Source organism: Falco peregrinus, chromosome 2 (genome assembly GCF_023634155.1).
Source record: "Falco peregrinus isolate bFalPer1 chromosome 2, bFalPer1.pri, whole genome shotgun sequence".
Lineage (NCBI taxonomy): Eukaryota > Metazoa > Chordata > Aves > Falconiformes > Falconidae > Falco > Falco peregrinus.
This window is the reverse complement of record NC_073722.1, coordinates 24,322,076-24,348,639: the sequence shown is the minus strand read 5'-3', so window position 1 is coordinate 24,348,639 and position 26,564 is coordinate 24,322,076. Positions and strand designations below refer to the sequence as shown.

At 43.6% G+C, this 26,564-nt stretch overlaps 1 protein-coding gene across 11 annotated transcripts in view; it reads right to left on the bottom strand.

The window, feature by feature from the left end:
* The window catches only part of RUFY3 (RUN and FYVE domain containing 3), a 57,850-nt gene extending 31,755 nt beyond the window's left edge, over nucleotides 1-26,095 (bottom strand). For 2 of the 11 annotated variants that reach the window (XR_008746102.1, XM_055797568.1), the window contains exon 1: nucleotides 25,752-26,094. Coding sequence is in view for 7 of the 11 variants with exons in the window: in XM_055797568.1 (XP_055653543.1) it covers nucleotides 25,752-26,064 (313 nt within the window). In the remaining 4 variants the exon portion in view is untranslated. Of the gene's footprint in view, nucleotides 1-3,372; nucleotides 3,427-3,904; nucleotides 4,228-4,254; nucleotides 4,345-17,251; nucleotides 17,440-17,837; nucleotides 18,120-25,751 lie in introns of those variants that run through there. The other 9 variants (XM_055797567.1, XM_027795066.2, XM_027795059.2 and 6 more) reach the window with 9 other exon arrangements.
* Nucleotides 26,096-26,564: the final 469 nt, after the last annotated feature.

Sequence of the window (26,564 nt, the reverse complement as noted above, 5' to 3'; positions counted from 1 at the left end):
GCCCTTACACTTTGCCTTTCCTTATGGTTTGGATTTCAATTGAACTAATCCTAAGTTCTCAAGACACTTGCTACTTAAATATTGTAGCTTCTCCAGAATAGATATGCTTTCTAACCAGCAACCTTGGACATATATATAGGATATAAGCGGTCATGCCTGAGCTGGACTTGCATCCCACTAGAACGACAGGGTAAAATCATCAGCTTATCTGACTGTTCCTTTAAAACACTGAAATCCAAGGTTTCTAAAGAGGTAAAACTGAGCCGCAATCATTCACATGCTAACAGCATGAAAAGCAAAGGGTTCCTGAGGAGCTCCCATGAAGATGTTCCCAAAAGCATTAAAAGCAAAAAGCTAGAACTTTGATCAAATGCAGGGAGTCATGAAACACTGTGAACAAATCTGCTCAAAGTAATGCCAATTAGTTAGCATTTCACAAAGGTTCTCCATGTGCTGAATCTATCTTAAATCAAGAATACAAACTTAAAGCAATCTGAAATTTAGAAAGGCTGCTTCTGTGTATGGAAGAGAAATGGAGTCCTGTAAACAGTTCAAACTGTATTCAGATGAACTGAGACATGTTCACGGTGAAACGCCTGCTTCCAAAACAAACCAGCCAGCTATCCGCAGCCCACCGAGTTTCAGTTAAGCAAATTCACATTAGGAAAGAAATTGGTTCCTGCCGCTCAGACTACCAAATCAAGAACACAGGTATAATTTCATATAAATGTGGAAAGCAAATCCCTAGATAAATTAAGAACTTTCATCATTTAAACTGGAGTTCAACAGAGTTATGTATTTTTTAAGCTGCTTCTGTTTCCTGACACACTCTTACATTCAAATGCCTCCCCTGCCTTCCAGCAATGCAAGCCCCTGACTGCCATCACAAGGATGAGTTACACATTTTGTGTTATGCAAGCACTCTCTTGAAGATAAGCAGTAACGAAAATAAAAATGACGTGACTATTCACAGGTGAAAAGCAGCAGTACATCTGTTTCTGCAGATGTTTTATTCTACGAATTTTTTGCCTCTGTATTCAACATTCAACCCGTCTACTCTGAGGGACTGTGGATAAACTGTAAAGCAGCTGGACTAATGCCCCCTTACAAACTGAAATTGGATTTCTTAAGAGAAGAAACATTTTCACTGAGAGTTTAAAAGGTTGCTTCATTTGTTCTTGCTATTATGTCCTTAAAGTTGACTTTTGAGGGGGAAAGCACACTCCATGTCAAGCATCCGTCAGTCTCTCATCAGTCACCAAAGAGGACAGCTTCCCTGCACTCGCCAGGTATGCAAGTTTCAAGAAAACAGAAGGGGGTGGTGGTTATGGGAAACAAAGATACAAGTGCAAACAAACAAGACATTTCAAATGTATCCCACCCCAACAAAATAAACGCAAAAAATATGTACAATTTTTTTTGTTCTTTTTTTTTTGGGGGGGGGGCGGGGTGGGGTGTGTGTGTGCACGGAGGGAAATCTCAAACCTTTTTTGTTTTTTTTCCTTAAAGACTACCTTGGATGTGCCCTCAGCGGGAGCTGCTGGGAAAGCAGTGTTAGCTGTTGTACCAGGAAAGAGAACCTCCCCCGCAGCTGTCGAGCAGCCTGCTCTGTTCACGAGCCCACTGCGCAGAAGCCCAGGCATGTAACCAAGCACAGCAGTTAAGAAAAGGCACTATCCACAGAAGCTGAACAGCAACAGATCGGTGTAGTTAACGCATCAAAACTAATCTTTGTGTGCAACACACCCTCTTTATACCATTCGAATTTCCAAATATAAATAAAAATAAGTTTTGCTATGTCGTGGTTGATTTTGCTTTTTTTCTTCTGCCAGAAACATGCTTAAAACTACCTGCACTGGAAGGTTTTTCCTAAGTGAGTCCCAAACGTAACTGCATTACTTTGCCAAGTATGTAATTATTACTTAACTATCCATTATTATTCTAGGAATAATTGCAACTACATATTTTAAGATAGCTGTATCCTTCCTGGTATTGCTCATACTTTACCCCCTATTTATAACCCTGAGTCCATAACATAAATCCGCTTCACTTAATTTCACCACTTTGCTTTACCAATTTCTGTTTCAATTGCTTATCTGAGCTATAAAGAAAAAAAATGCAGGTTTTGATTAACACCCTACCACTGAGGATTTTTAGACCAAACCTGAATAAAACACTGGTAAGAAACCGCCCACCACAGTCTGTGGATCTGCAACCCACAACACCTTCCAAAACACTCAATACACAAATTGGCAAAAAGAGCTGAAATGCATTTGCCGACTTTATTCCTTCGGGATTATCCGTATGAGAGTAACACAATTTATGCTCCCAAGTCTTCCAGATATCAAGAACCCTAGCTTTAGCTTCTGATTTGAGATTGCCATTTCAAAAGAATTTCGCCTGTATAAATATCCCTAACCATCCTTCTATATTGAAATCTATGTTCTTCCTAACAATGAGCACTTAAAACTTCTTAGCCACAAAAGGAAAATTCCTTTCTTATTCCCTTGCCTCTGAAAGGTATTCGCCTTTTGTGCTGTAAACAGTTTCATCTCAAGCATGAGCAGTTGTATTCAGTCATCAAATTACAAATTTGAGTGCATGCTGAATTTGGGATTCAACTATTTCACGTTTGCACCATTTTTTAAAATAAATTAAGATGCTCTATAAAAAAAAAAGTCTCATTTAGTACTTCACAAGTTTTAATCAAAATTTGAAATACGAGTTTTAGAGTCAACTGTGCAAAGGCTCAAGTTGATAAATGGAAATATTTCAGAAGATCTAAAGCTTTGGGAGGATTTTTGAAATATTTTTTTAAATTTAGCTTCCGTATATTACTGCAACCATTTAAGCTGTATTTATATCAGGCTCGGGAAAATAAATGCATCAGAAAGTATTTAATGTAAGTAAATCAGCCACTTGCTGATTCACTTTTTCCACCTCCACTTGAAATCAAAAATTTTTGAAACATTTTTCTAAGCAACATTGTATGCACATATTTTCAACAGAGAAATCAGTAAGAATTTAGAAACTAGAAGTGATCACGTCTAACCCATGAAGAGGCTGCTAAAATTTAGAAGAAAAGCCTTCACAATATCAATTTTAAGTGTAAATTAACACAATTGCAAGCGCAATACATACACTCCAGTGATCAAAGACATTTTCTTTAACAGCAGAAACCAAACAACCAGAGTGCAACCAGTACAGCATGTTTCGGCTTCAAATCTGGTTGAACCAGACAAGCACGTTTAGAAAGGCACAGCTATTGGCACTGGCAAGGAAAACTGTATTTTGCACTCAGGCTCACAATAATAAGGAAAAAGCCAATCATCAGTGGAAATAATAGCTGAAAGATGTTGGTGTGGCACGCACCTTCAGTATCATCACGCAATTGCTCCACCACATCTGTCAAATCCTCCCAAGAGTCTTTGCAAACAGCAAAAAGAAAGGAAAAGAAAGAAAATGTCATGCAAGCCGTGATCTAAAGGAAAGATTCAAAATCAAGGTATAAGAAAAGGATAACTGAAAGGGAGATTTGCATAATACAAGACTTAATTCACAGTGGCAAGAGATTTGCAAGTCAAAAGGTTTTATTAGTCTGCACAAAGAGTACAGCAAAGCGTTGTTTTTTCCTTGGGAGTCAAATTAAGGTAGGCTTCAGTAAAGCTTTAGAAGGTTTGTTTCTTTCTGCATTAAGACAAGCAACATTTTTTGCAAAGCACATCCTAAAAAGAAAAGCAAGAAAAGCATTATTTTGTTTGCAAGATCAAAGCACTGAACTTTGGATACTTATGCAGTGTCAGCATTTGCTTCATTTTCCTCCTACCCAGCGCCCAAACCCACCCCCCAAACAGGGAAATACAGCCACACACAAAAGCAAGCGTGTTTCAGGTAAAGGACATACCGAGGACGTTTAAAATAAACAGAGTTTTAACTCCATGACGACCATCACTCCAAATGCAAAATCTCACAGAGGTGATCCAGCTGAACCTGGATGCCAGTCACAGGTTTAATGCCGTCATTCTGGTGAACAGCTAAGGCCTCGATCAGGACACCACCTCTGTCTCCTTGCCGGGAGCCCGCAGATGGCCGACAGGCACGGGGAGGAGGCAGGTGTCCTTGGAGAGAAGCAGGCAGGACAAGGAAAACTTGTTTCAGCACACCCACTAACTCCCTGGTTTCAAACCCAGAAAACAAAGCCAGATGGAGCCCTGGAGGGTCTGAACCCGGTGGGATTTTCAGCTCCCTACTTACGTGTCCCCTCTCCCTGGCACTCATTTGCAATCGGTTGAATGTCGGCAGCACAAGGAAGGTTCTATTCCCCATGACGGGCCAAAGTCCTGAGCAAAGTACACAGGCTTGCTAGGACCTCCTCCCTCCCACAGCAAAGCTACCGCCAGCCTCCCGCAGCTGTAGGAGCCCGTGCTGGCTAGCCAGCAGCATATTCACAGCCACGCTGAATGAAAAAAAATAAACAAACTAAGTCCAAATAGCAGTACAACCAACAATTCAACTGATCCCCAAAAGCCTCCTATGCTGCAATACCACCGACCAACAGTCTTCTCATCCTTTGGAACCGTTTTCTTCACGTAGTGTGTTTTTAGCTATCATTTTTCCTGAACCAGTTCACCTCTTCCCCTGCAGCTAAGCACTGCTAGGAAAAATGTCTTCACGGAAAGGTGGTCAAGCATGGGCACAGCTGCCCAGGGAGCTGGTGGAACCACCATCCCTGGGGGCATTTAAGAAATGTGCAGATGCAGTGCTTAAGGACATGGTTAGCAGTGGGCTCGGCAGCACTGGGTTAATGGCTGGACTCACTGGTCTCAAAAGTCTTTTCCAACCTAAATGATTCTGTGATTCTAATACCAAGAGCAGAAAACCACCATGCCTTGGGTCCTGCCCACATACCCAGGTTGAAGTGATCAACTGCTTTCGCACCAGCAGGGATTTCTCCTCTCCTTGTCAGGGGTGAAGGACAGTGAGCACAGTCAGGCTCACCCACCCCTGCTTGTGAGGAGCAACAGGGAGCTTCACAGAATCATTCCGGTTGGAAAAGACCTTTAAGATCATCAAGTCCAACCACGAACCAGCTCTGCCAAGCCCACCACAGTCTAGCAACCATGTCCCTAAGCACTGCATCTACGTGTTTTTTAAACACCTCCAGGGATGGTGATTCCACCACCTCCCTGGGCAGCCTGTTCCACTTGAGGAGTTCCCTGCTATCACAACAACGAAGCCCTGCTGATGCTGCCACACACACTACACTTAGGGCTTTTGGTCTTTTATTACAGGTGTTACAGCTTCCTGAAGGTTCAGGAGACTCTTCACAGCTCACAGTGTGTTGGAAAGGTACTTTTTGAGGCTGCCTTGGTGGGAAGACAAAATTGCTACAGCCTCGTTAACAACATGGAGATTGATCATAGATTCGCTAGAACAATCAGAAGTGGACAGAGACACAAACCCTATACTAACAATCTAATCAACCCACTGCCTTCATTCCTCTACAACAGTGGACTGACATGTCTCTGATGCTTTCCTGGACCCTACGGCACTCTTACCTTGAGGTGCCGAAAATTGGGACTCCATAACTCATGGGTCACTTTCACCACTTTCATTATTTTTTATTTTATTTTTAAGGACTTAAAATGCAGATGTTCACATGATTGAGAAATTCAGTGTTCGTAAAAAAATGCTCTATGTAACAACACTACATAAACCAGGTAATATGGCTACTATTTTCCACCTCTGTTTCTAGGATTTCTGAAAAGGAATCTGATGAGGACCTAGCTGCACATGCAGTGATTTATTTAACAGCAATTTTCATCACATGCGAAGATCAGAACATGATTCTGATGATCCCAGAATGCCTCCTTGCACACCAAGACTTAAGCCAGACTTAATCACCAAATGGTCTTTTATCTAATACTGAGAGTTTGGGGTTTTTCCTTAATCTCAACAGTGAAGACCATCTCATAATGAAAAAAAGATTCACAACTAGCTTTGGTAACAGGGACAGAGAAAATTGCCAGGCTTCATTTGATCTTTCACATGATATCTCTTTGATTTTGTCACTTCAAACTCCTCCCCACACGCACCATTGTAGCCTCCAATTATTTAAGCTCTCTACTCCTCTAAGCCTCTTTTTCTTTGCTCAGCTCCGTATCCAAAAAACACCCAGGACCTCCAACCTATGACAGCTATTAAACGACAGGTAGTGAGGCTTATACACAGAAGAAACGGGTTTGCGTTCTCATCACTTCAATTTTATTTTATTTTTGAAATCAACACAGGAAATCATCCAACTGCACCAGATCAGCATGGTCCAATCGGCCCAGCACCCCACCTCACTTAACATCTGCGCTACATTTTCCAGAAAGGTGCATGAAACCTCAGGCAGCTCTGCTGGCTCTATCTGAACAACTGCTACCCACTTCATGGTAAAGCATGAAGATGTCTTCTTTTTTCACCCTTCGCAAGTGGTTCATGTAAAGCTTAAAGACAAACATCCAGCAGAGTCACAAGTATTTTCTTCTATTATATCTCTACAGGCAATAACCCTACCCTCTTTCTAGCAAGAAATACTTGCAAGAATTGCAGGAATTTATATCGGCACAAAGGCACTATGAGATTTGTACAGATTTAGAGGCAAAAGCATCCATTTAATTAGCACTTCCATATTTTCATTCATTTCTTCATGCATCTAAAATCCATTTGCATACGTTTAATTTCTTCTTTCACATTGTACAGTTTTCCCCACTTGTCTGGAATTTCCACCAAATGGGGGGTGGGTGGGGAAAACTTCACACACACACACAAAGAAATAATAATAAAAAAAAAAAAATCCCAAAGACCTGCAACTTGATAGTTTCCATGCTCCTAATCATGGTACATCTAAGACAAACTCAATACTTCTTGAGCATTATGGAAAAATATTAGACTGTAAAAATACTGATGTATACCAAGTTTAGAGAACAGGACGATCAAGACTTTTAAGTCTTCATAATATGATTACCTCTTTCCAACTAGATTCCTAGGAAGATTAGTATCGTGGAATCGAATATTCTACTGGAATACATACACAAGCAAGTTCTTTACAAAGGAACTGGAGTACTTATCACTAATATATTAATCATGGAAATCCCATCCATTATTTTAACTATAGTTACTCCCTCCTCCGCTCTGCTGGCACAGCAGCAGCGTTCTCACCTGGTTTGCCTGCCAGAGGCAGCCCCGCAGCAGCCCAGGGTCCCCTTTGGGCTCATCTACCCTGCTTAGCACTGGGGCAAGAAACCCCTTCAGAGCCTCAGCGACGCGACTGCAGCTGCAGTAGGGCACTGCAACTTCAGACACTCTTACAACCAACCACAAAGTCTGTCAAATCCAATGTAAAATAAGGCTTACCCAGGCATTTCAGCCTTTGCTAACAACTCCAACAAAACAAAAAAAGTCATCTTAATGAGCAGGGATACTAAAGTATATGAATAAGTAGCTTCTCTGTGTTATGACTTCGCTCCTGCTAATCAGAATGCTTAAGAAGAGGTGGTGATTAATGAATGCTGAATGATTACATACAGGAAGAAAACAAAAGCTTTCCCTCCTAACTTGATCTTCCTGAATTTGCTCCTATCTTAATTTTCGGTTTAGTATTTCTACTACATACGCAATACCTAATAGTTACACTGAAATTTGGAACAACTCATGCAGCAATAAGGGATATTGCCAGTGGACACACTTTCCCATGCAAATAAAAGCTTTTTAAAGTAAACCCTAGGAGAACACACCAGCATTCAAACTATTTCATGCTGCTATTAAACAGAAAGAGTGCTTCCCTATATATTTTTTAAGACCAAAGCTATTATACCCTAAAATAGGGTTGGGAGGAGAAACCTTTATGCAAGGCTACCACCATACCTCTCCAACTCCCACCCAGCACTGCACTGCAATACAATGCTCCTACACCACTGGGCTGCTGTCAGCACGGTTGTGCGAAAGTTCAAGTCCAAAGGCAACACTGCTGAGCAGTGAGGTGCTACACTACTATAGCTACACTACTATACGGTGCTGGGAAAACGTGCTCCGTGCAAAGGCTGAGCATGTCAAGGGGAAGTCAAGATTGTGGCTTCTTACACTGTGAGCAGAACAGGGATAAAACCAGCATCCAAATCACATTATAGGGGTTCTGAATAACTGTTGCATGAGCAGAAACTGGCAAAAATTCCCAAATATACAGCAGAAGTATCCCTGTAACAGGCACTAAACACATGCCCTTTAATAAATGTTGAGAAGTTCCCATAGCCCGGTGCTGCACAAAACACTATATATTCTGCTCAAACTGCCGACAGAGCATGCATTCGGTGAGAAGTCACATGCAGTGAGCATTATCAACTCAAACACAGCAGCTTAGACTATACCGGGATACCGCCTACGAGCAGACTCCCACGATTCGCAGCAAACTGAGCAGCAGCACTGCAAGTTCCCCAACACACACAGCCTCCTAGGCCATCAATCCTCCATCTACGTCTTCTTTACGTTTATTAGGAAATATCTTGCAAACGCAACTAGGAGGATGGAATACTCCAAACTTCTTACACAGCTACGGCATTTTTTCATGTGTCAAGACAGATGCTCAGAACAAAGCAAGGAACCCACACATCCTTTTTATAGTTTCCAAGCATGGTATGAGAATTAAGTTCCTCCAAAGACACATTAAATCGGTCAGGATCTTTAAATTTTTTTTTTAATTACAGAAGCTCTTAACAAATGCATGTGGAGGAGCTGAGAAGGCACTAAAATAACCCAAAATAACCCAAACCCAGCACCAATTTTGGGAAGTGAAAACTGAGCCTGATACAGAAATTCAGCACAAGTGAAATGTCAAGTTATGAGTTACGCCTGCTTTGGCTGCTATGAAAGGCTTGACCCAAATCTGTAAAGTATTTTTGTACAGATGCTTACGGAAGACATTAAGTCTGTTGAAGAGTTATAAACAAGCAAAACTTCAACAAGACCAGGGTGCCCAAGTTCTGTTTACTGATAAGGAAAGGAGTTATTTTTAAACTTTGCCCACAACAGCAGTCAAGATAAATACTAAACACATCAGCAGCTGAATGCCAATGCCAGCAAAGACAACTAGACCATATGCGGTCAAGGCACTAGTGTTAAATCCCCTCTGCTCCTGCCTGTTCATTTGCCATGACTGAAAAAAAAGTTCTGAGGAAAGAAGAAAAAACAACCGACATTTTTAAAATATGACCTACAAAAAGTGCTGAGTTAGTTAGGACTGAACACTAAACACAGGAATTGAGATGATGATCAAGCGAACCAAACCAAACTGCAAACAAAAAAGCCAAGCAACAAGGGTGACTTTCACCCAATCCTCCCTTTTTTACTCAACATCTTTCTTGTATCTAGGCCCTAATATTCAAAGCAGTCCAGGAACTCTTCACTTTCTCCTCCAAAAGGAAAGACCACTCCACCGTGCCTCATCACCATGCCCAAGGCAGAGCCCCAGAAGTTACAGCAGCACTTCTCACATTCACTAAATGGCACTTCCAAGGTTGTAAGTGAAGTTCTACAGTGACCATGAGGATAACCGTAACTGATAGTTTCCCTGCCAGTTATGCCTCATTATGCCCCACATCAGAAACAGTACTGTACATATTCCAGAGAGGGATGCCAATGGAAAAAATGCTGACATATGTGCTCTTTAGAAGGTTAATTATGGGATTATTTATCGGATTTTAACTTTCAGTCTGCTGCTCTAACCGCTTGCTGTTCTTTTTTGGGCCAAAGCATCCCATGACACAAGGGAAAGTTGGAAGAGCTTACTGAGAAATGCTGAACATGCGTGACAAATTGCATTCACATCTTTTTTCTTTAAGGCTAACACATTCTCCTTCATTATATGGACAAATATTACTTCTATCATCAAACTGAAACCTATCGTCACATTATAGTATTCAACCACATTATCTCATATTTGTTGCCTTAGGAATGATAAATAATACATTTAATAAAAAATAATTGAACTGGTCAAGAAAGAAAATTAGATGCTGTTAATATCATTGGAGGCATGTAATGAATTTTTCAGATTAGACTTGCAAATCAGATGGATCATGAAACATCACAAAAGAAAAGGGACCAGTGAAGACTCTTTCAGCATTATGTTCAAACACCTTGCAATCCAAAAACCAAGGAAGTGACCAGAGCACCTGCAGCCTAGAATGCCAGGAACAATCTATTCAGAACTTTCCAAGTAGCTTAAGCAAAAACATTTTTTAAAACCCACTACATAAAAATCCCATCTCCAAATACACATGTACAGAGAGAGAACCTTGCACAAAGAAGAAAAAGTCCGTCCATTTCACCCTGCAACTTCTGTCTGGGAAAGTTGCTTTCAGAACAGGAAGGCTGGCGTAACAGATACTAAAAACACTTAACTCCCATGGAAGTACTCCTGCACCAGTGCATGCCTGGCAGCAAATCCCAGCTATGTGTCCAGAGCAGGAGAGCAACAAGGAGAACACAGAGTGCTTTGCTGCTGCTGCCGCCCCAGGGAGTCTCCACTCTCCTCTCACCTACAGCTGCGCTCTGCTGACACTCCTGACCTTGCCGCTATCTGCTCCTCGCAGACAATTGTTAATGTTACCCGTTTCCTCCGACCACAGCACACACATCGACTCAATCCTCGCGCTGCTATCCTGCACCTTCTCTGTTCACTCAGTAAATGCATCCTTATCCAGCACCCAACAGCCCAGAGCTGCTTTACCTCACAGTACAGCACCAATAGCTTGTGCTTTCATTATAAATCATGACAATTAACTGCAATATTTTTAGTGTAGGACTGTTATGAGATTTTTTTTTTTTTTTTAAGGCCACTGTCATCACTCATCTGGCAGCATTAAGGTCACAGACTGACACGACCGTCGTTCCTACACCATGGACACTGTGACATAAGTTGAGGCTTGCACTGCACCAAAAGAAATAGCAATCACAGAGCTATGGAAAACAGAGGAGACTAAAAGAAAGAAAAGGGGGGAAAAAAGTACAGAGGACTCGTGCCCGTTACAGACATAGGGCAAGAAAACAGCAAACATACATCACATATGTTAATGGTGTAACCCCACTTTAAGTTTTATTTCTGTCTCCACATGCTTACCACCAGACATTTCTGTGTGTTGCAACTGCATGGAGTTACACAGAATGTTTCTTCATAACCAGCCTCATTTCAGAGGGAAAAACACGAGTAACTGCTATGGGAAATCTCTCATTTTATTTTGGCTCTTGATAGTTTGCACAAAGAAAAAAACCCACAAAACAAACCTACTTGCCTCCCCAACTCCGCCTGCCAAATCTTTCACTTCCTATCTCAGTTGATGCCTAGAGGTGTCTCTGAAACACTTGTGATTCATCATCAACAGGGGAAATAATTTTTTTTAATTATTTCCCAGATAAATAATTTTTTTATTTTCCCACATTTCCTAGGTCTGACTTCATTCAGACTGAACAAGCTTAAGAAAGCAAAGAAAACAACTCTCAAATGTAGTTTCTTAATTACAGCATTGAAAACTTTAAAACATAAACCAAAATTATATAGTATCCCTGACATAGGTTTCACCCTGGCCTTACAGTGCACTCGCTCACGCTCTCTCTGAATTACTTGAAACCAGCTGCAGGGCTGGCACATTGTGCTAAATGTCCTGAAGAGCTTTTTAAAACTTAATCCTTCCTCCCCTTTGGTTCAGGGTCAAGTGTCCATCTTCTCTTGGTCACCTCCCTTTCTGCACGGCTTGTGATGGGATTCAGTGTAAATACAGTGAGCAGGACATCTCATCCCTGGGGAGATGAGCATCTTCCTTATGTTACTTTTCAGCACCTGCTGTCTGGATTATGAGACGTAACTGCTAGTCAAAAGATTTATGACCATTAACACACTGTAATTAATCTATCTTGCCTATTATTGACTTTGCATTTGTTCTATTGAATCTGGTTGCCAGTTCCTTCAAGCTCAACCCATTTCAGGGTTTCTGCCACCACGTGTATTTTAAGAGGTACTTTTCTAGCACATGAGTTACCTCGGGCAGTTCTGTCAACATGTGAATGGTCCCTGCTACTCTCAGTACAGTGTTTACAGCAGATCTGTTTTATAATAGGAAAGGCACGATCCATGGAGCAATTTCACCTCTCTCAATAGTTTGCTCTCTGTATTCCACACAACTAGAGAAAACCTCAACCAAAGTCAGAGTGACCAGGTTTTCCTCCTAGGTGTTCTCTGGGGACAGACGAGGCTTTACACCAGGACCCCAGTTCCCCCCCTAGCAGAGCCCAGTACAGCAGATGAGCCCTCATGTCCCACAGTTCTCTCCAACTAAATGGTTCTGTACCTCCTCACCAACAATAGGGAGATTCTCACCTCCTCCATGCAAACTGAAGTTCCAAGAAGGCTGCCAATTTGCAACACAAAAAAATAACTCGTAAGGACAAAGAAACACGGAAAAATACTTGAACAGAAAATGGAGAGAAAAGGTGCAATCTGAAGGATGATGCAATAAAAGTGCAATAAATGACAGGGCAAGAGGTATTTCAGCACTGACAAGAGCATTTGGTTTTTCTGAAGAGCTGCACAATTTCTACTCAGGGCATTTTACACGAGCATGCGTCTGCAACTAAAACTTCTAAATTACTGGTAAAAAAAAAAAAATCTGACCTCAGCTATCAAAAATTATACCATGGAAAAGATAACCTCATCTTTGCATGTTATAAAGATAGCACTCCATTTGCCCAGTTTCGTGCAAATAGAACAGGATGTTAAATACATAAAAAAGGGGACACTGTAGTTCTTACTGTATGATCTGAATTTACTTGCAACTGTCATCACGTGTACTTCTGTTCTCAATTACAAGCTGATCCCATGAGGATTAAAATTTCCATTGCTCTCACATGAAGCTCCTGTTGATTATTCAAAGCAGAAATTTAACATCCAGTAAAACTGTGCAAGGCCATTTTGCATTTCATAACTTCTCCCAAAAGCTGAGATCAGCGCTCAATCCCATGTACACACGCACTCTTGAACGTGCAACAGAAATACAGTCAAGACGTTTTTCATACCTCAGTCCCTAAAGATGACTCAATGATCATTATACAAATTGCAAACAAAGAAGAGCTTAATAGCCACTTGTGTCACATTTCATTTTGTCATGCCTGCATAGCAAAGTTCTGATTACCTAATTAAGAACCACCATTTGTTTAAAAAAAAATATTAATTTTTCTAAGTGGATTTACAGTACATAGCAAAATCAGCTTATTTTCATACACACCAAATTGTACCAAACAGTTTAAAAAGGAAAGTAATTCCTTTTACTGTTAAATTTAGCATCCACGTTACATGCTATATTAAATACATACAGTCTCAAGAAACTCAGTAACTACACTAATGCATTTAGCCTTCTGCTACAGGCTACTTTTCAACTGAATAAAATTTAAGTTTTGCTCAGAGTTACACTCAAAAACTCCAACTCTGGCAGGAAAGGAATTACTCCAAATTCACACCATTTCATCTTGGATGAGAATCTGTTTCGCAATGAAGTATATTACCTTTTGGCTTAAAAAGTAGCAGAACTGGGCTTGGTTTTACTAGGTAACATGACCACCACGGGAGGATGCCTTGTTTTTAACATCAGTAACACCGTGATTACCACTATACACATTACTAGCTCCCTCTCTACCTCTCCAGCTCCTATCACAAAATTGACCTCAAGTGAGATTATTCCAGAGAAGGCTACAGCAAACAGGCTCCCGAGAAAAGGGGCTGACAGCCGGTCTGGCCTCAGAAATAATAAACACCAACTGCAGTTTCTGTGCCTCTGCTTGGGGAGCCCTTGGAGCACAGTCAGAAAGCACAGTAATCAGCCTCTAGCTTCCCCTCACATCCCAATCCTAAGATTGGCACCATTAAAACTCTTCTTCTGATGCCTCTCTCTCACTGGAATTAAAACACAGTGCGCTCCAGTGAGGGATATCAAACCGGAGCAGATTAAGAATCACTTACTTTAGCCTCCTCCTGTATGTTTAAACTGTCTTTCCTAAGTAATCTGTTTTGAAAAAGAAAAAAAAAAAATCGCCAAAAAAAAGAGAATAAAATTAACCACTATCAACAAAGTACTTCCACTGGACTAGAAAAAAAAAGTATGAAAGTACTGCAACTTATTGTTTAGCGCAATTTGGTTTTCTCAGATATTTTACTTCTTTTTTGCCCTACCTTTGGTATAGCTACAAGGAAAAAAAAAAGCATCTTTACAAACAGCAAAGCTGAAATTCACACCATAGCAAATCGTACGAAGAAAAGCTTGAAGGTGTAAGGCCTGCAAGAAAACTCAGATGAAAAAGCTGGGAAGCCAGAAGAGAAGCTTAGGGACCACTAGTCTCCCATATAATTTAACAACTGAGTCATCATAGGGTGTTAGAAGAGAGCAGCCCAGCAGAACTGTACAGCAAAATTCTACAGACTAAAATCTTGTTTTCCCCTTCACATTTTAGACCTCCCCCATCCTGCAAGCTGTTCTGTTCTTGACCCTTTGCCTTCTCTTCTTACTTCCTCGCTGCCCAAAACTGCTCTCTTCCTCTTCTTGCTCTGACACCACGGGCTGGCTGGCAGTTCTGGGATGCAAGAACGGGTGCAGGCACCAACAGTGCAAGGCTTGGAGCACAGTTTCTGTTCATCCTCAGCACAAAGGGCGTACAGTGAGGAGGAGGAGGAGGAAGGCAGGATGGCTGCTTGTGGGCTGCAGGCATAGCAGATCACAGAGTGAAGAGAGGCCAGAGGTAAAAAACTCTTGGGAAGCAGCAAGAGCTTAGGGACAGCAACGGAAAGCTTCAAATCTTCAACAAGCTGTTGGATTCACTACTGCAATACGTTATTTTTTATGTGTCTTGATTTGTTAGGAAAAGAATGCAACCTTTTGTTATGCCTTTGGCAGCAACTCTAGAGCCTTTTTGGTTTTTTCCTCTTCTTCACAATCCCTACCTTTCTACATCAGTTTTATGGAGATACTACAGGACAGGACAGCCTCAGCTCCCAGGTCTCCTGCTTCTCCTCTCAGACAAGTACTTGGTGTCTACAAGCACCATCATCCTGTCCCCTCAAGCTGTGCATACACTGACGACACAGCAGCAGTGCTGATGCAGTAGCACCGGTTTGAACACCGGGGATAAAGCTGTGTCAGCTTTTCTATTATGAACACTTTTTCCTGACCTTACATCTCTGTTAAAAATATGACTTGGGTCCAAAACTGCACACACACAACTCCCACAAACAACCAGTCTTTGTGCCTCTCAACAAGCAACTTAAATTTATAAATGTATAAACATCTCCATAAAGGTCTCTATGATACAGCTCTCTTTTTTTATTCATTTTTGACGTACGAATTAAATAACATGGCAATAAAATGAGAAAACACTATTTTCTAACCTTTTCTGGTACTTGGAAGAGAGCGGTTGTAATTACAGCTTTAAAAACAATTTTTTTCCTAGTATTGGGGAAAGTTAGTCTAGTATTAGCTTTTGAATTCTTTACATAGGCAGGCAAGAGTGCAATCTGTACACTATAAGGACAGATATTCAGCATATTTCAGAAAGGCAACCCAGAAAAGCTCTATTACAAACACTGGATTCATCCAAGCCCACCTACTCCAGAAGTTTGCTCAGAGCAAGAAGGTGGACAAAAGAAAGAAACATGCAAAAATAAGGATCTAAAGAACTGACGCCCACTGTGACTTAAAGGTTTTCTAGGCTATGCTATGAGAAGAGCCCTAGAAGGCTTACTGACTACAACACAGTAAGTCAACATGTAATAACTATTTATGAAAGAAAGAATGAATATATAAAAATCAACCCACCTACACTAGAACATCCTGTTAAAAAAACCCAAAACACCGAAATCCAAAACCAGACAAGTATGAGTGAGCGAGGTCTGAATAAGCCTGTGCCACATGCAAGAACATGGGAACTGGAAGACAGCTGACATGCTGCACCCTTGGCTCACCCTGAACTCGCTACTCTGGTTCTGCTGTCCTGAGTCCACACCACCTCTCTGAAAACCCTGGGACACGCTTCAGAGGGAGCGCTAGTCTCTGCTTTTGAAAGCTCTGTCTAGTATCCCACTGTGCAATTAAGTAGTTGGCAAGCAAATCCAAACCCAAGGGCTGCTGAAAGCAGCCGTGAATGGAAATTTATTATTGCCTGGGAATTAATTTTAAAGCTCAAATCCTCAGCACAGTTTAAGTTGCCTCATCCAGCAAGACAACATTATACTAAGAGATTAACTGACTCAACAAGCCAGCATCAAACGGGTCAAGCGAGACTACTTGGTGGAGTCACACTTCAGTTGTTACTGGAAAGGGGTCAGAAGTGAAAAGACGGAGCCCCCTCGCTGTAAGTCTGAAAGATACTCGGCATGCACCAAGGCGCACTCAGGACCTGGCAGCGTTGGTGGCTATGGGAGCACTGGCTCCTGTGCCAAATTCCTGAAGGAATTCATCCCTCCTCCCACTTTTTTTACAGGCAGAGCAATGTGTGGGCATCCTCTTGTGGTTTTATCACTTGCAAAGCTTTCAATCTGCATTTTACATGACCTGGCATTAAACTGTTATGACCATCAACCCAAATCACACGTTCTTTTTCAAGAAGCAAGATGCGTTACACCTCCACTTTCCAGGCTTCCAAGCCATTACAAACAACAGCACGCTCCACAGAAGTGAGCCGGAAGACTTGTGATGGTATGATCACCTGACAAGCATAACCGTGTAATCACTTGGGGCTTTCCAAAAACTATCCACCGACTGTAGGCAGACGCACATCTGTGTTTTGCCAGTATACTCCATTTGTAAAAGCTGTCAGCTGACTAACAGAGCTATAAGCCCTGTTTTAAGAGTGAAATCATAATTAAATGTATCCCTGAGCACACGTTGTGATTGTCTTCCTTCCTGAGACATACAAACCTGATCTTTCCAGATACATCTTAAAAAATAACAACAATTAAGCACAAATCTCTCTTCAAGGAGTGGAATACAAAAGATGCAACAAATTCTTACAGAAATCTGGAGCACCAATTTGGCTTTCTACTGTGTCAAATAGTGTCCAGGTTCTCCAGGCAGGACAAGAGCATCTTGTCCCGGAGACACCCCCTCCCAACTCGGGCAGCGGTTCTAACAATGCGATGGCTGCAGTGAACCCGAGGCAGAGAACCGGACCGTACCTTCGTGGGTAGGCTCTGGGTCGGGTGTCAGCGAGATGTCGTCCAGCTCGCGCAAGCAGAGCCATTCTCCATCCATCGACACTCGGAATTTGCAAAGATAGATGGTCTCCATGGCAGCCTGAGTGATCTTGTCTGTGGTGGGGGTTGGCATGTCGCTTTGAGGCGTCAGAGCAGACATGATGACTCAGCTGGTACAACAACAACGAGGGGGGGGAAAATAAGAACTAAGAAGAAAAGCTTTCTGAAGAAGAAAATAAGAAATACCTTGCTATTAAAGGACAGATATGCTCAGGATCACACAGACTGCTCTGGCCTTTTCATATATAAAGCAAGGTAAAAATGCTGCTCCTTCACGCTTGTCTCTTCCTCCCTCCTTTCCGCCAACTGTCGTCGTCTTCAGCTATGCTAGAGGCTATTGATCCTAAGCAACCAGAGAAAACCTGGCTTCTGCATCAAAGACAGGAGGGCGGGGGGGGGGGGGGGGGGGGGGGGGGGGGGGGGAAGGTAAAAAGAAAATATAAAAAGAAGGGAAAAAAAAAAAAAAAAGGCAGGAGAAGGAAAAAGAATGGCTTCCTCTGATGATTACCCAAGCAAAAACAAAGGAAGAATGTAGAGACAGATATCCAGGTTTGCTGAAATCAAACTGCTGGTGCCTTTCTTCCCAGATAAGCCAGGACAGCGAGTGCGGATAGGATTGGTTGTGCGCAGTAAGCAGGGTGTTGACCAAAATGGCTGACTAATGAACTGAACTGAAAATTCAGGCTCATGTGATCAGCTGCTCCAAGCGTAGGGCAAGCAATTCCCAGGATGCTTCCTAGTCGCTGCTGATGCAGGGACGGCAATTAGGCTCTCATCATCCACAGCACCTTCTCATCATGCTATGCCAGTCAATTTGCGAGCACGCATAACGCACCACGCACACTTCTCATCGGTCGCCCCCATACTACAAAGGAGCGTGGAACTAGCAGCCCGAAGAATACAAAGAGACATCTGTATTCCTTTCACGTGCCTGGATGTCACTACATAAATTAAATAAGTACCTTTGTTTTCACAGTAGGTTTGCAAGTCGCAGTTTGTGTTTTATTTGCTGTGCAACCTTCTCAAAGGGTACCTTTGAGCTACAATTTCCCACATACAAAAAAAAAAACAAAACACCTTAGGATGGATTTACCAGGGAAACAATGAGGAAAGAAAAAAAAAAAAGATTTGGCTCTAAGCACTTCAGTGATTGAGGATTAAGCTCTTTTAGGAGGGCACGTGCACAGGGGAGAACAACGAGGGAGAACACCACAAACACACGCAGCTAGACGACTGAACCCTACACTTTTAAAGCCTCATCTGAAAATCAGTACCGCTTAGGTGAGACTGATGAAGAAGTATGACCTCACAGCAGGCAGAGAAACAGCTTTTCTGTCTCCTAAGGATGACAGCACTGTGTCACCCTGTCCCTTCCCAGCTGGCTGAACCTCCTGCATGTCCCCAACCCACACAGCCCCAACTCCAGGGGACAAAAGGTCCCAGATCAACAGACGCCCTTCTTATTCCTATTAACCTATTTAACCAGGGCACGGACACATCACCACCACCCACTTCAACTATGACATCAGGCAACAATAAGTTAGCTTAGATTATTTTTGCATGGCTCTGGTGTATTTGTGGAAAGCAGATGTGTAGGACCCATCTGAAATGGATGCCTAGCGTGTCCCGTCCCCCTCAAACCTGGAGAAGGCCGAGTGTTCACCAGAACAGTATATTGATAGGAACATATAAATGATTAATGGATGTGACCTTAATTATTCTCCATACTTTTTCTTCCCTAAAGAAATGCTCAAAAGGATGCGTGTCTATTTCTTAGGGATGTGAAATACTAAAACAGGTCACTTCATACAGAATCCAGCATGTCAATCCATAGAGCTTTGGGGAAAATAAGGTACCGATTATGTAAAAAACCCATACAACTAGAAAAAAGGGTTAAGAGCTGTTACTTCTAACAGGCAAGAGGAAACAGTTGCTTTCAGTGAAAACTTCCTGCTTGGTGCATAACATTTTGACTCAGGAACAAACAGAGCCATGCAGTGTAGTGTTAAAGCGATGCAAAAGGGAATTATTTCGTAAACTGCAACACTTACTATTGTTCCTTCTCCCTAAGAGAGAATGAGGTTTATAAACCATGCTGACAGCATTTTAACTCATACGATGTTTATGCATCCTTTCATCAGTGACAACCTCTAGTTTTAGTATTCACATTGCACCACTCTTAAAACCAGTGAAAGCTGCCATATACAAGCAGCTACAGAACAGCTGTTCACTCTTGCTAACATTTTGAAAGGGTACAAACAAACATCAAATAATCAAAACAAACCCTTTAGAATCACCAATGTACCATAAGCTATTGTGCAAGCTAGTATCTAACCCATCAGTTTAATTTTGTTGTTTTGAAACAGTTAGAAACACAAACAGCACTAGGCGTAACCCTGCAGCTCGCATCTCACAAAATGGGTCTTCACCGGAACTCAGCACTGGCAGGTGACCCACACACCAGGATCACAGTGGAGGTGTGTTAAAAACAATTAAGTAACTGTTTAACTCACACTGGTTTTTCATGCCATTTGCTTCTTCTTAACACAAAGAAAGAAAAGAACCCAGTCTGCCCCTTCCAGCTCAGCTGGTTTTCAGGCTCCTTTATGCAGTGTCCCTGCTGCAAATACTCCATAGGGATATTCAAAGTGCTGAAAAAATGTATTTTTCAGCTTTAATTAATTTCATTTATTAGTATGTTTTGCCCAAAACAAAGCTTTGGACACAACATACAACCTAACATTTTGAACAATTGTCACCTTAAAAGAAACAAAGCTACTTCACTGCTGTAAAACTGTACCTTTCACTCCTCTAAGAAACAAAAACGATACGAAGTATGCATATGCTCAGAACCTCTGATGAGTTGTATTTGATTTTGTTTTTTTTAAAACAACAATGACAAGTTCAGAACTTACTTATCAAGCTGATTTGCTTTTTCTTGCGGCATTTTGATATGGGTATTTGAACCTCTTCAACTGCCCAGAGGATGCTGTAATCTCCAGATTCCCGTACTTGGCTGAATTTACACCTACAGTATAAAATTCGAGAACTTGCCTTCCCAATGCAGCTTTCAGGGTAAGCTAAGGCAAATAGCAAAACTGTAACAAAAGCAGGTAATGTCCATATGTCAGCTACAGCACCATGGGAAAACAGAAACTCTACTCAGAAAAGGAAAACAAACAAAAAAACAAAACAACCCCCCAAACAGGAACTATATCCTGCCACTTACTGACCTGTGAGCCTTTTATCACCACCTGGAAAACAAAAGACAAACCCTCCCCTACCCCACTCTGTGCCTCAAAATTACAAAGCATCTTATAAAGAAACAAAAGAAAGGTATTAAATATTTCTATTTCTTAAAGCCAAGCCTTCGATAAAACTACCACGCAACTCAAGGTCAACTGGTAACAGCCCATCAGTGTTCAATGAGTGGTCAATGGACAAAAGAAAACCAAGGGCAGGTATAAATGAAGAAATTACTCACAAAGAACCACTTTCTCAATCTCAAACAAGTCAGACAGCCTTGACCAGTCTTACGAAACCCTCATATTAGCCACACTTTGGCAAAAGCAGATGGAGGCTTTAGCTAGATTACAAAACAAGGCAGTTTTCTGCAAAAAATGTTTTCAAGAGAAAAGAATTAGAAGTCAACTATGTTGGAATTTTAGGGTGAAGCACCTGAAAGCAAAGCACTCCATCAGCCACTGGTATTTGAAAGCTCAACTGTACTGGAAAGTATTTTTAGTTTCAAAAGCTGAATTAATTAGAATATCTAAGCAATAAAACCCCAAACAAATTCTCAAACAATTTTTTAGACTCCACAGGGCACCTTTGGGCATACTTTTACTTCCAGTGCCAACAAGCTTGGCCTGCGAGCAATGCTGAGTTCCAGTCATTAGGAGAAAACTTTCCCCAATCACTGTGTAGAGATGCAAAGCAGCTGTACTGCACAATGGCAATGTTAACAGATGAGATTACAGCTTCAGGTGTCTGTGCTGCTTCTGGTTATTTAAAATCATAGGAGACCACAGAACCATTAAAAAAACCCCATCAATACTATATGAATGGGAACCACTGCCGAAGGAAACGGTCCAACGGCAACAGTTCAGATGCAACACTGAGCTCCGAGACAGCTGCTGGGAGTGTCTGAGAGAGACTACAATGCCAGGATCCACGCAAACAGGATTAAAATTATGAAGAAACACAAGTCCTTATGTGGAAGGCAAGCATGAATCACCAGCAGGTTCTTGCAAGTTTTTCTAAAGCTTGTACCCTGTTTGCCATTGCTCGATCAGGTGAGGCAGCCTGACAGTCTGGTCCAGTAAGGCAGCTGCCACATTTCTAAGCAAAACAATTCTGATCTTCCTATTTTCTGCCCATGCTCTTGACTGACACGTGAAAACCTCCTACTAGCAGACCTGTGAACATGACTTTTGCTCTCATGCCCTCTCTTTCCTTCACTTTGGCTTCAACTCTGCATCAACATGACATCCACCTACCCATTAGTCCTCTCAACAGCTGTACCGGTTGCAACGACTACAAAAACACCATCAGGGCTACACCTGGTTCAAGAGCCAACAGTGCTGCTATTCCACAAAGCAAAGCACACACTTGCACTCTTCCAATAGCCTCTCTCCAGGCAATCACTTACGTGGAACGTAATCTAAAAAGATAAAATTAGTAACAAAGCATCTGCGTTGCAAAACCTGTTTCTGACTCTTCTGCCAGCACAGATACGTACATTACCTCAAATAATGGTGGAACTTTGAACCCTGCATGCTAAAAACATGAATGGCCAAAAGAAAGTTTAACAACCCCAAAAACCAGTGACACAATTTCTTAATTCCTCGAATAAGCAACCAACTGTTTTTTGTCTACCCACTGTGAAATACAGAGATATTATTTAAGGATTCAAGTAACTCCTGTAATTGAGGGTACAGTTAAGACACAGGAAGGAAAAGTCTACTTGAAGTATCATGATGTCTGGTAGGCTTTCAGTGGGAGCAAGAAATGGTTTGGGGTGGGGATTTTTTGTTCATTTGGGATTTGTTTTGTTGTGTTTCTTTTTTAAGACAGCATAATCAAGTTGCTTTTACTGTATTTAAAAAGTATTCTAAGGTTTTATTGCAGCTCAGCATGTTTAAGTAAATCTTGTTCCTTGTGTCTGTCTGGAATTATCTGTATCAAAAAAGCAGGTCCTGCTGGCATGCCAAGCTTTTGCTTCCTTGATTGCCTTTCCTTAGCAGTTCTCGCCTTCACCTGATATTTAGAATCATCTCATCTCTCTTACCTCATAAAAAAAGACATCTTGGGTAAGATGGAGAAAGATTAGTTGGAGGGGGAAAAAACATATCAAAGACAAAATCTGGAGAGAAAATATATAATAGAGACACACTGTTATGATTTCATTCTTTCTTACCATGTATTTATTCTTCATTTACCTTCAGTGCTGGACATCAGGTCAACAGCACTACTGGGCTTGCACCACTGCCCTGCTAACACAAGCATTGCGCCTCCACTTGGGTGCAAATGACCCTTGGGTTGACTTCTACAGCTGGAAGCAATGGCTACAACACCGAATGCCATCAAGTCACTGCTCTCCAGGAAAACCCTAACACAGAGCTATGAAGGCTGTCCTCAGTTCACAAACAGCCAATATACTTTTCCAGATTTTCAAATATAAAATCGAACAGCAGTAGTACATGGCCCTTCAATCCTGTGGCGAGACCTTGAGAGACAGCATGGTTTAATGACTGTGTCATAACAGGGAAAAAAAAAAAAAGATTACTTTAAATAAACCTCTAAAATATTCTGAAATATTGACTTCAGTATATTGGTCACTAACTCTGCTGTAACACATAAAAGTCAATACAGAGTAATTATTTTCCTTACTAGTCATGGAAATGACAGCCTTCAGGCACTGAAGGGAGGAACTCATGATCCAGCAGGAAACACTCACTTGTATCACCTCTTTCAGTTTACAGCTACATAGAGAGGGATTAGTATTCACAGAGTGCATCACTTTTTTTTTCCTAATAGAAGCACAAGATGCAAAAATAGCCTTTTTCACACTCCTCGGTTGATCTTAACTCTAAAAATAACTGCAGCACTGAAGAATCAAGGGAAGCAGACATGAACAATCACTTCAGGTACAGAACAAGGAGAAGCAGATCAAGAATTGCCAATGCTGAGCTGTTACACGTTATGGCAACCTGAATTCGCGACACTTGAGAAGAGCTCGTGAAACTGGGCTTCGCAGGCCATGATACCAGCACAGACAGGACAATCTTCGTAACCCAGACCGCAACTAACACCACTGCATCTCAATGCTGTGCAGAGAAACTCATTTGGAGGAGATGCAAGAAGTGACGTCCCCTCCGAGGCCACATACTCTACAGGTAGCCAGGATGAAGTTCAGCATTGAAGCACACATCATCCTTTCAGCTCCAGAGTAAAGTTTTACCTATTGCTTTAACAACAACCTCAAAGCAGCAAGTGAACAGGCAAGACTTTGCAGCTGAATCCACTGCTCCTGCTGCTCAACAATGAACAAACAAAAGCTGCTTTTAAGTTCCCTGTGAACTGGGAAAAAAAACACAACTAAGGAAAAATAATAAATAAAAGAGGGACGATGAAAAAAATCGATTTACAGACTCTGCCACAGGAGAAAGTCCAAGACACCATGTAAATAGATTACGATTCCTGTTTACTTCAGACACTGCTATTGCTGCATCAGTCACTTACTGAGCAGGCTTTGACACACGATATTGCACAGGCAGCTATTACCTCTGAGACTGAAAAGAACAAGGGAACTTTTACATGCATTTTATGAGGCTTTTTCACAAAGCTTACATGAACAGCCACTGCAGAGTATAAGGCTAACATGAGCATCGCTCAACCAATGAGTTTTTACACAAATGAACCTGTGAATAAACGTGCTCACCTCAACGCCTCCGTTCCGCCACATCTACGCAGAAGCCTTCTTACAATGAAGCTTGAACAGCAAAAACACGATGGCTAAGATTAAATATTTTTCTTAAAGTCTCCTTTTCTATCAAAAATAGCTCAGTCCCTTGCACACCCATCACAGGACTACAGCAGGAAAAGACATCCTGATTGCGGGGGGCGTGGGGGATGTGGGAAGCGGTAAAAATTAAGGGTTTGACTGGAAGCTATTAGCTTAAACAACAACTCACCAGGGAGGGAGTTTTGGACTGTGGACAAAAGTCTGCAGACAGCCCTTCACAGACCTCAAACCAAAGTTAGGTCATTGCACCTCCTCTCAGCATTACAGAAATCAAATTCTTACCTCACTGTTTATAGCTCTGCTGAGTAATGGCTTAAAGAAAGTACATTAGCTTCAAAAGGAGGGGAAAGGCACACACAAAAAAAGATACCCACCCAAATATAATCAGCTGCTGTGTGAGTGAATGCTAACCTGGGATGTAAGCAGGAGACAAGGCAAAGGTGCAAAGCTTGGTCACCCATACCCTGGCCCAAGCCAAAAGACGAAGCTACAGGCTTATTTTCAAAGATGGGTGGATGGAAAAGGGAAGATCTCTTCCACAGACACCCACACACATACTTTTTGTTTTTAAAACGCACGCAACAACTACTTGGCGGCACTCCAGCTTACCCAAACACACCACATGAACGTTACCAAGACTCTTACAGAGCAGAAAACCCCTCCCCAGCCCACATGCCCCACACGAGCACACACGTAACAGCGCGCCCAGCCTCGCCCAGCACCAGCCCTGGCGCTCCGCAGCAGCCCCAGCCCGGACCGCGTGCCCAGCCAAGGGGAGCTCGTGGCATTTCAACGGGCAGCGCAAATCCTTCCCGGAGGAAAGGGTGCAGAAAGCAGAGCAGCCTCCAAGGCGGATTCTGCCGAGCTGGTGGTGAGGGCTGCTCGTATCTCAGCTGCTGCCCTAAAGAACGCGCAGGTGTGGTGCTTGGGGCCGTGGTTAGCGGTGGGCTCGGCAGCGCTGGGTCAGCGGCTGGGCTCAAAGGTCTTTCCCCACCGAAACGGTGCCGTGATGCCCGCCAGAGCACTCGCAGCCGCTGCCCTGCGGCCGTGCTCCCTCAGGGCAGCGGCCAGGCCCTACGGGCCCCCTCCGCCGCAGCCCTGCCGGGCCAGGGGGAGCTCCCCGGGGCCACCCCACCTCCAGGAGCCCGGGGCGTACCGCAGCCGATGCCAGCTCATCCCTGCGGAGAGCCGCTCACGCACCGGCTGCCTCCACCAGGGCACCGCTCGCCGCCCCCCGGGGCGGGAACCCGCCGCCTCAGGGCCCTGCCACGGCACCTCCCGCCCCCGCCGCCCCCGCCCAGGGGCGCGCCGGGAGGCCCCGAGCCGCCCCGCTCTGCCCCGGCCCGGCGGGAGGCTCCCGGCCGCCGCCCGGGGAGGGGCCCCGCGGCTACTCACGGCTGTCGGTGCCGCCGGCTCCGTCCGGCCCCGGGTAGCTCAGCAGCAGCACGGGCAGGGCGGCCCCGCCGCGGGGCGCCGGAGGTCTCCACACGCCGGACGGCGCGGCGGCGCCTCCATGGCCGGGGTAGAGCAGAAAGAAAGGCGGTGAGGCGGGGGGCGCCTCGTCGTCCTCCTCCTCCTCTGCCGCCGCCGCCGCCTCCTCCCCGGGCTCGGCCCGCCGCTCCATGGCGGGGGGCAGCTCCGAGCCGGCCCCGTCCCGGGAACTTTCGGCCAGCGGCGACAGAAGCGGCCCCTGCTCCGCCTCCGCCATCGCCGCCCCGGGCCGCTGGGCCCCGCCCCGGCCGGGAAGCAGGGCCGCGGCCGGCCTCCGCCCGCCCCCCGCCGCCGCAGGCGGGCAGCAGGGGGGAAGCCGGGTGCTGCTCCGCGGGCCGGGCCGCGCTCCCAAGGCAGTAGGCCCTGCTCCCCTGCCGGGGGCCGGATCGCGGGGGGCTGACTGGGATCGGGTGACCCAGCTCCGGTCGGTGCCGGCGCTCCGAGCACTGTGCGGAGGCCCTTGTTTCCACACCTCTTCTGAGAGGATTTTGTTGGGTCCCGTGCCCTCCCAGCCTCCTACCCTTAATTCTTTGTCAGAGCTGCCAATTCCTCTCTCACACTTGAAATAAAAGCAAGCCAAAGGCAAGCCAAGCTCACCTGTGAGCTGCGAGCTTCCCAGCCGGGCCGCGGGGAACAGCTCCAAGCCCCTGTCCCATCGCACCTGTTCGATGGCCTCTCCCCGTGCCAGGCCAGGGAGAAGCAGGCAGCAGCGCCGCT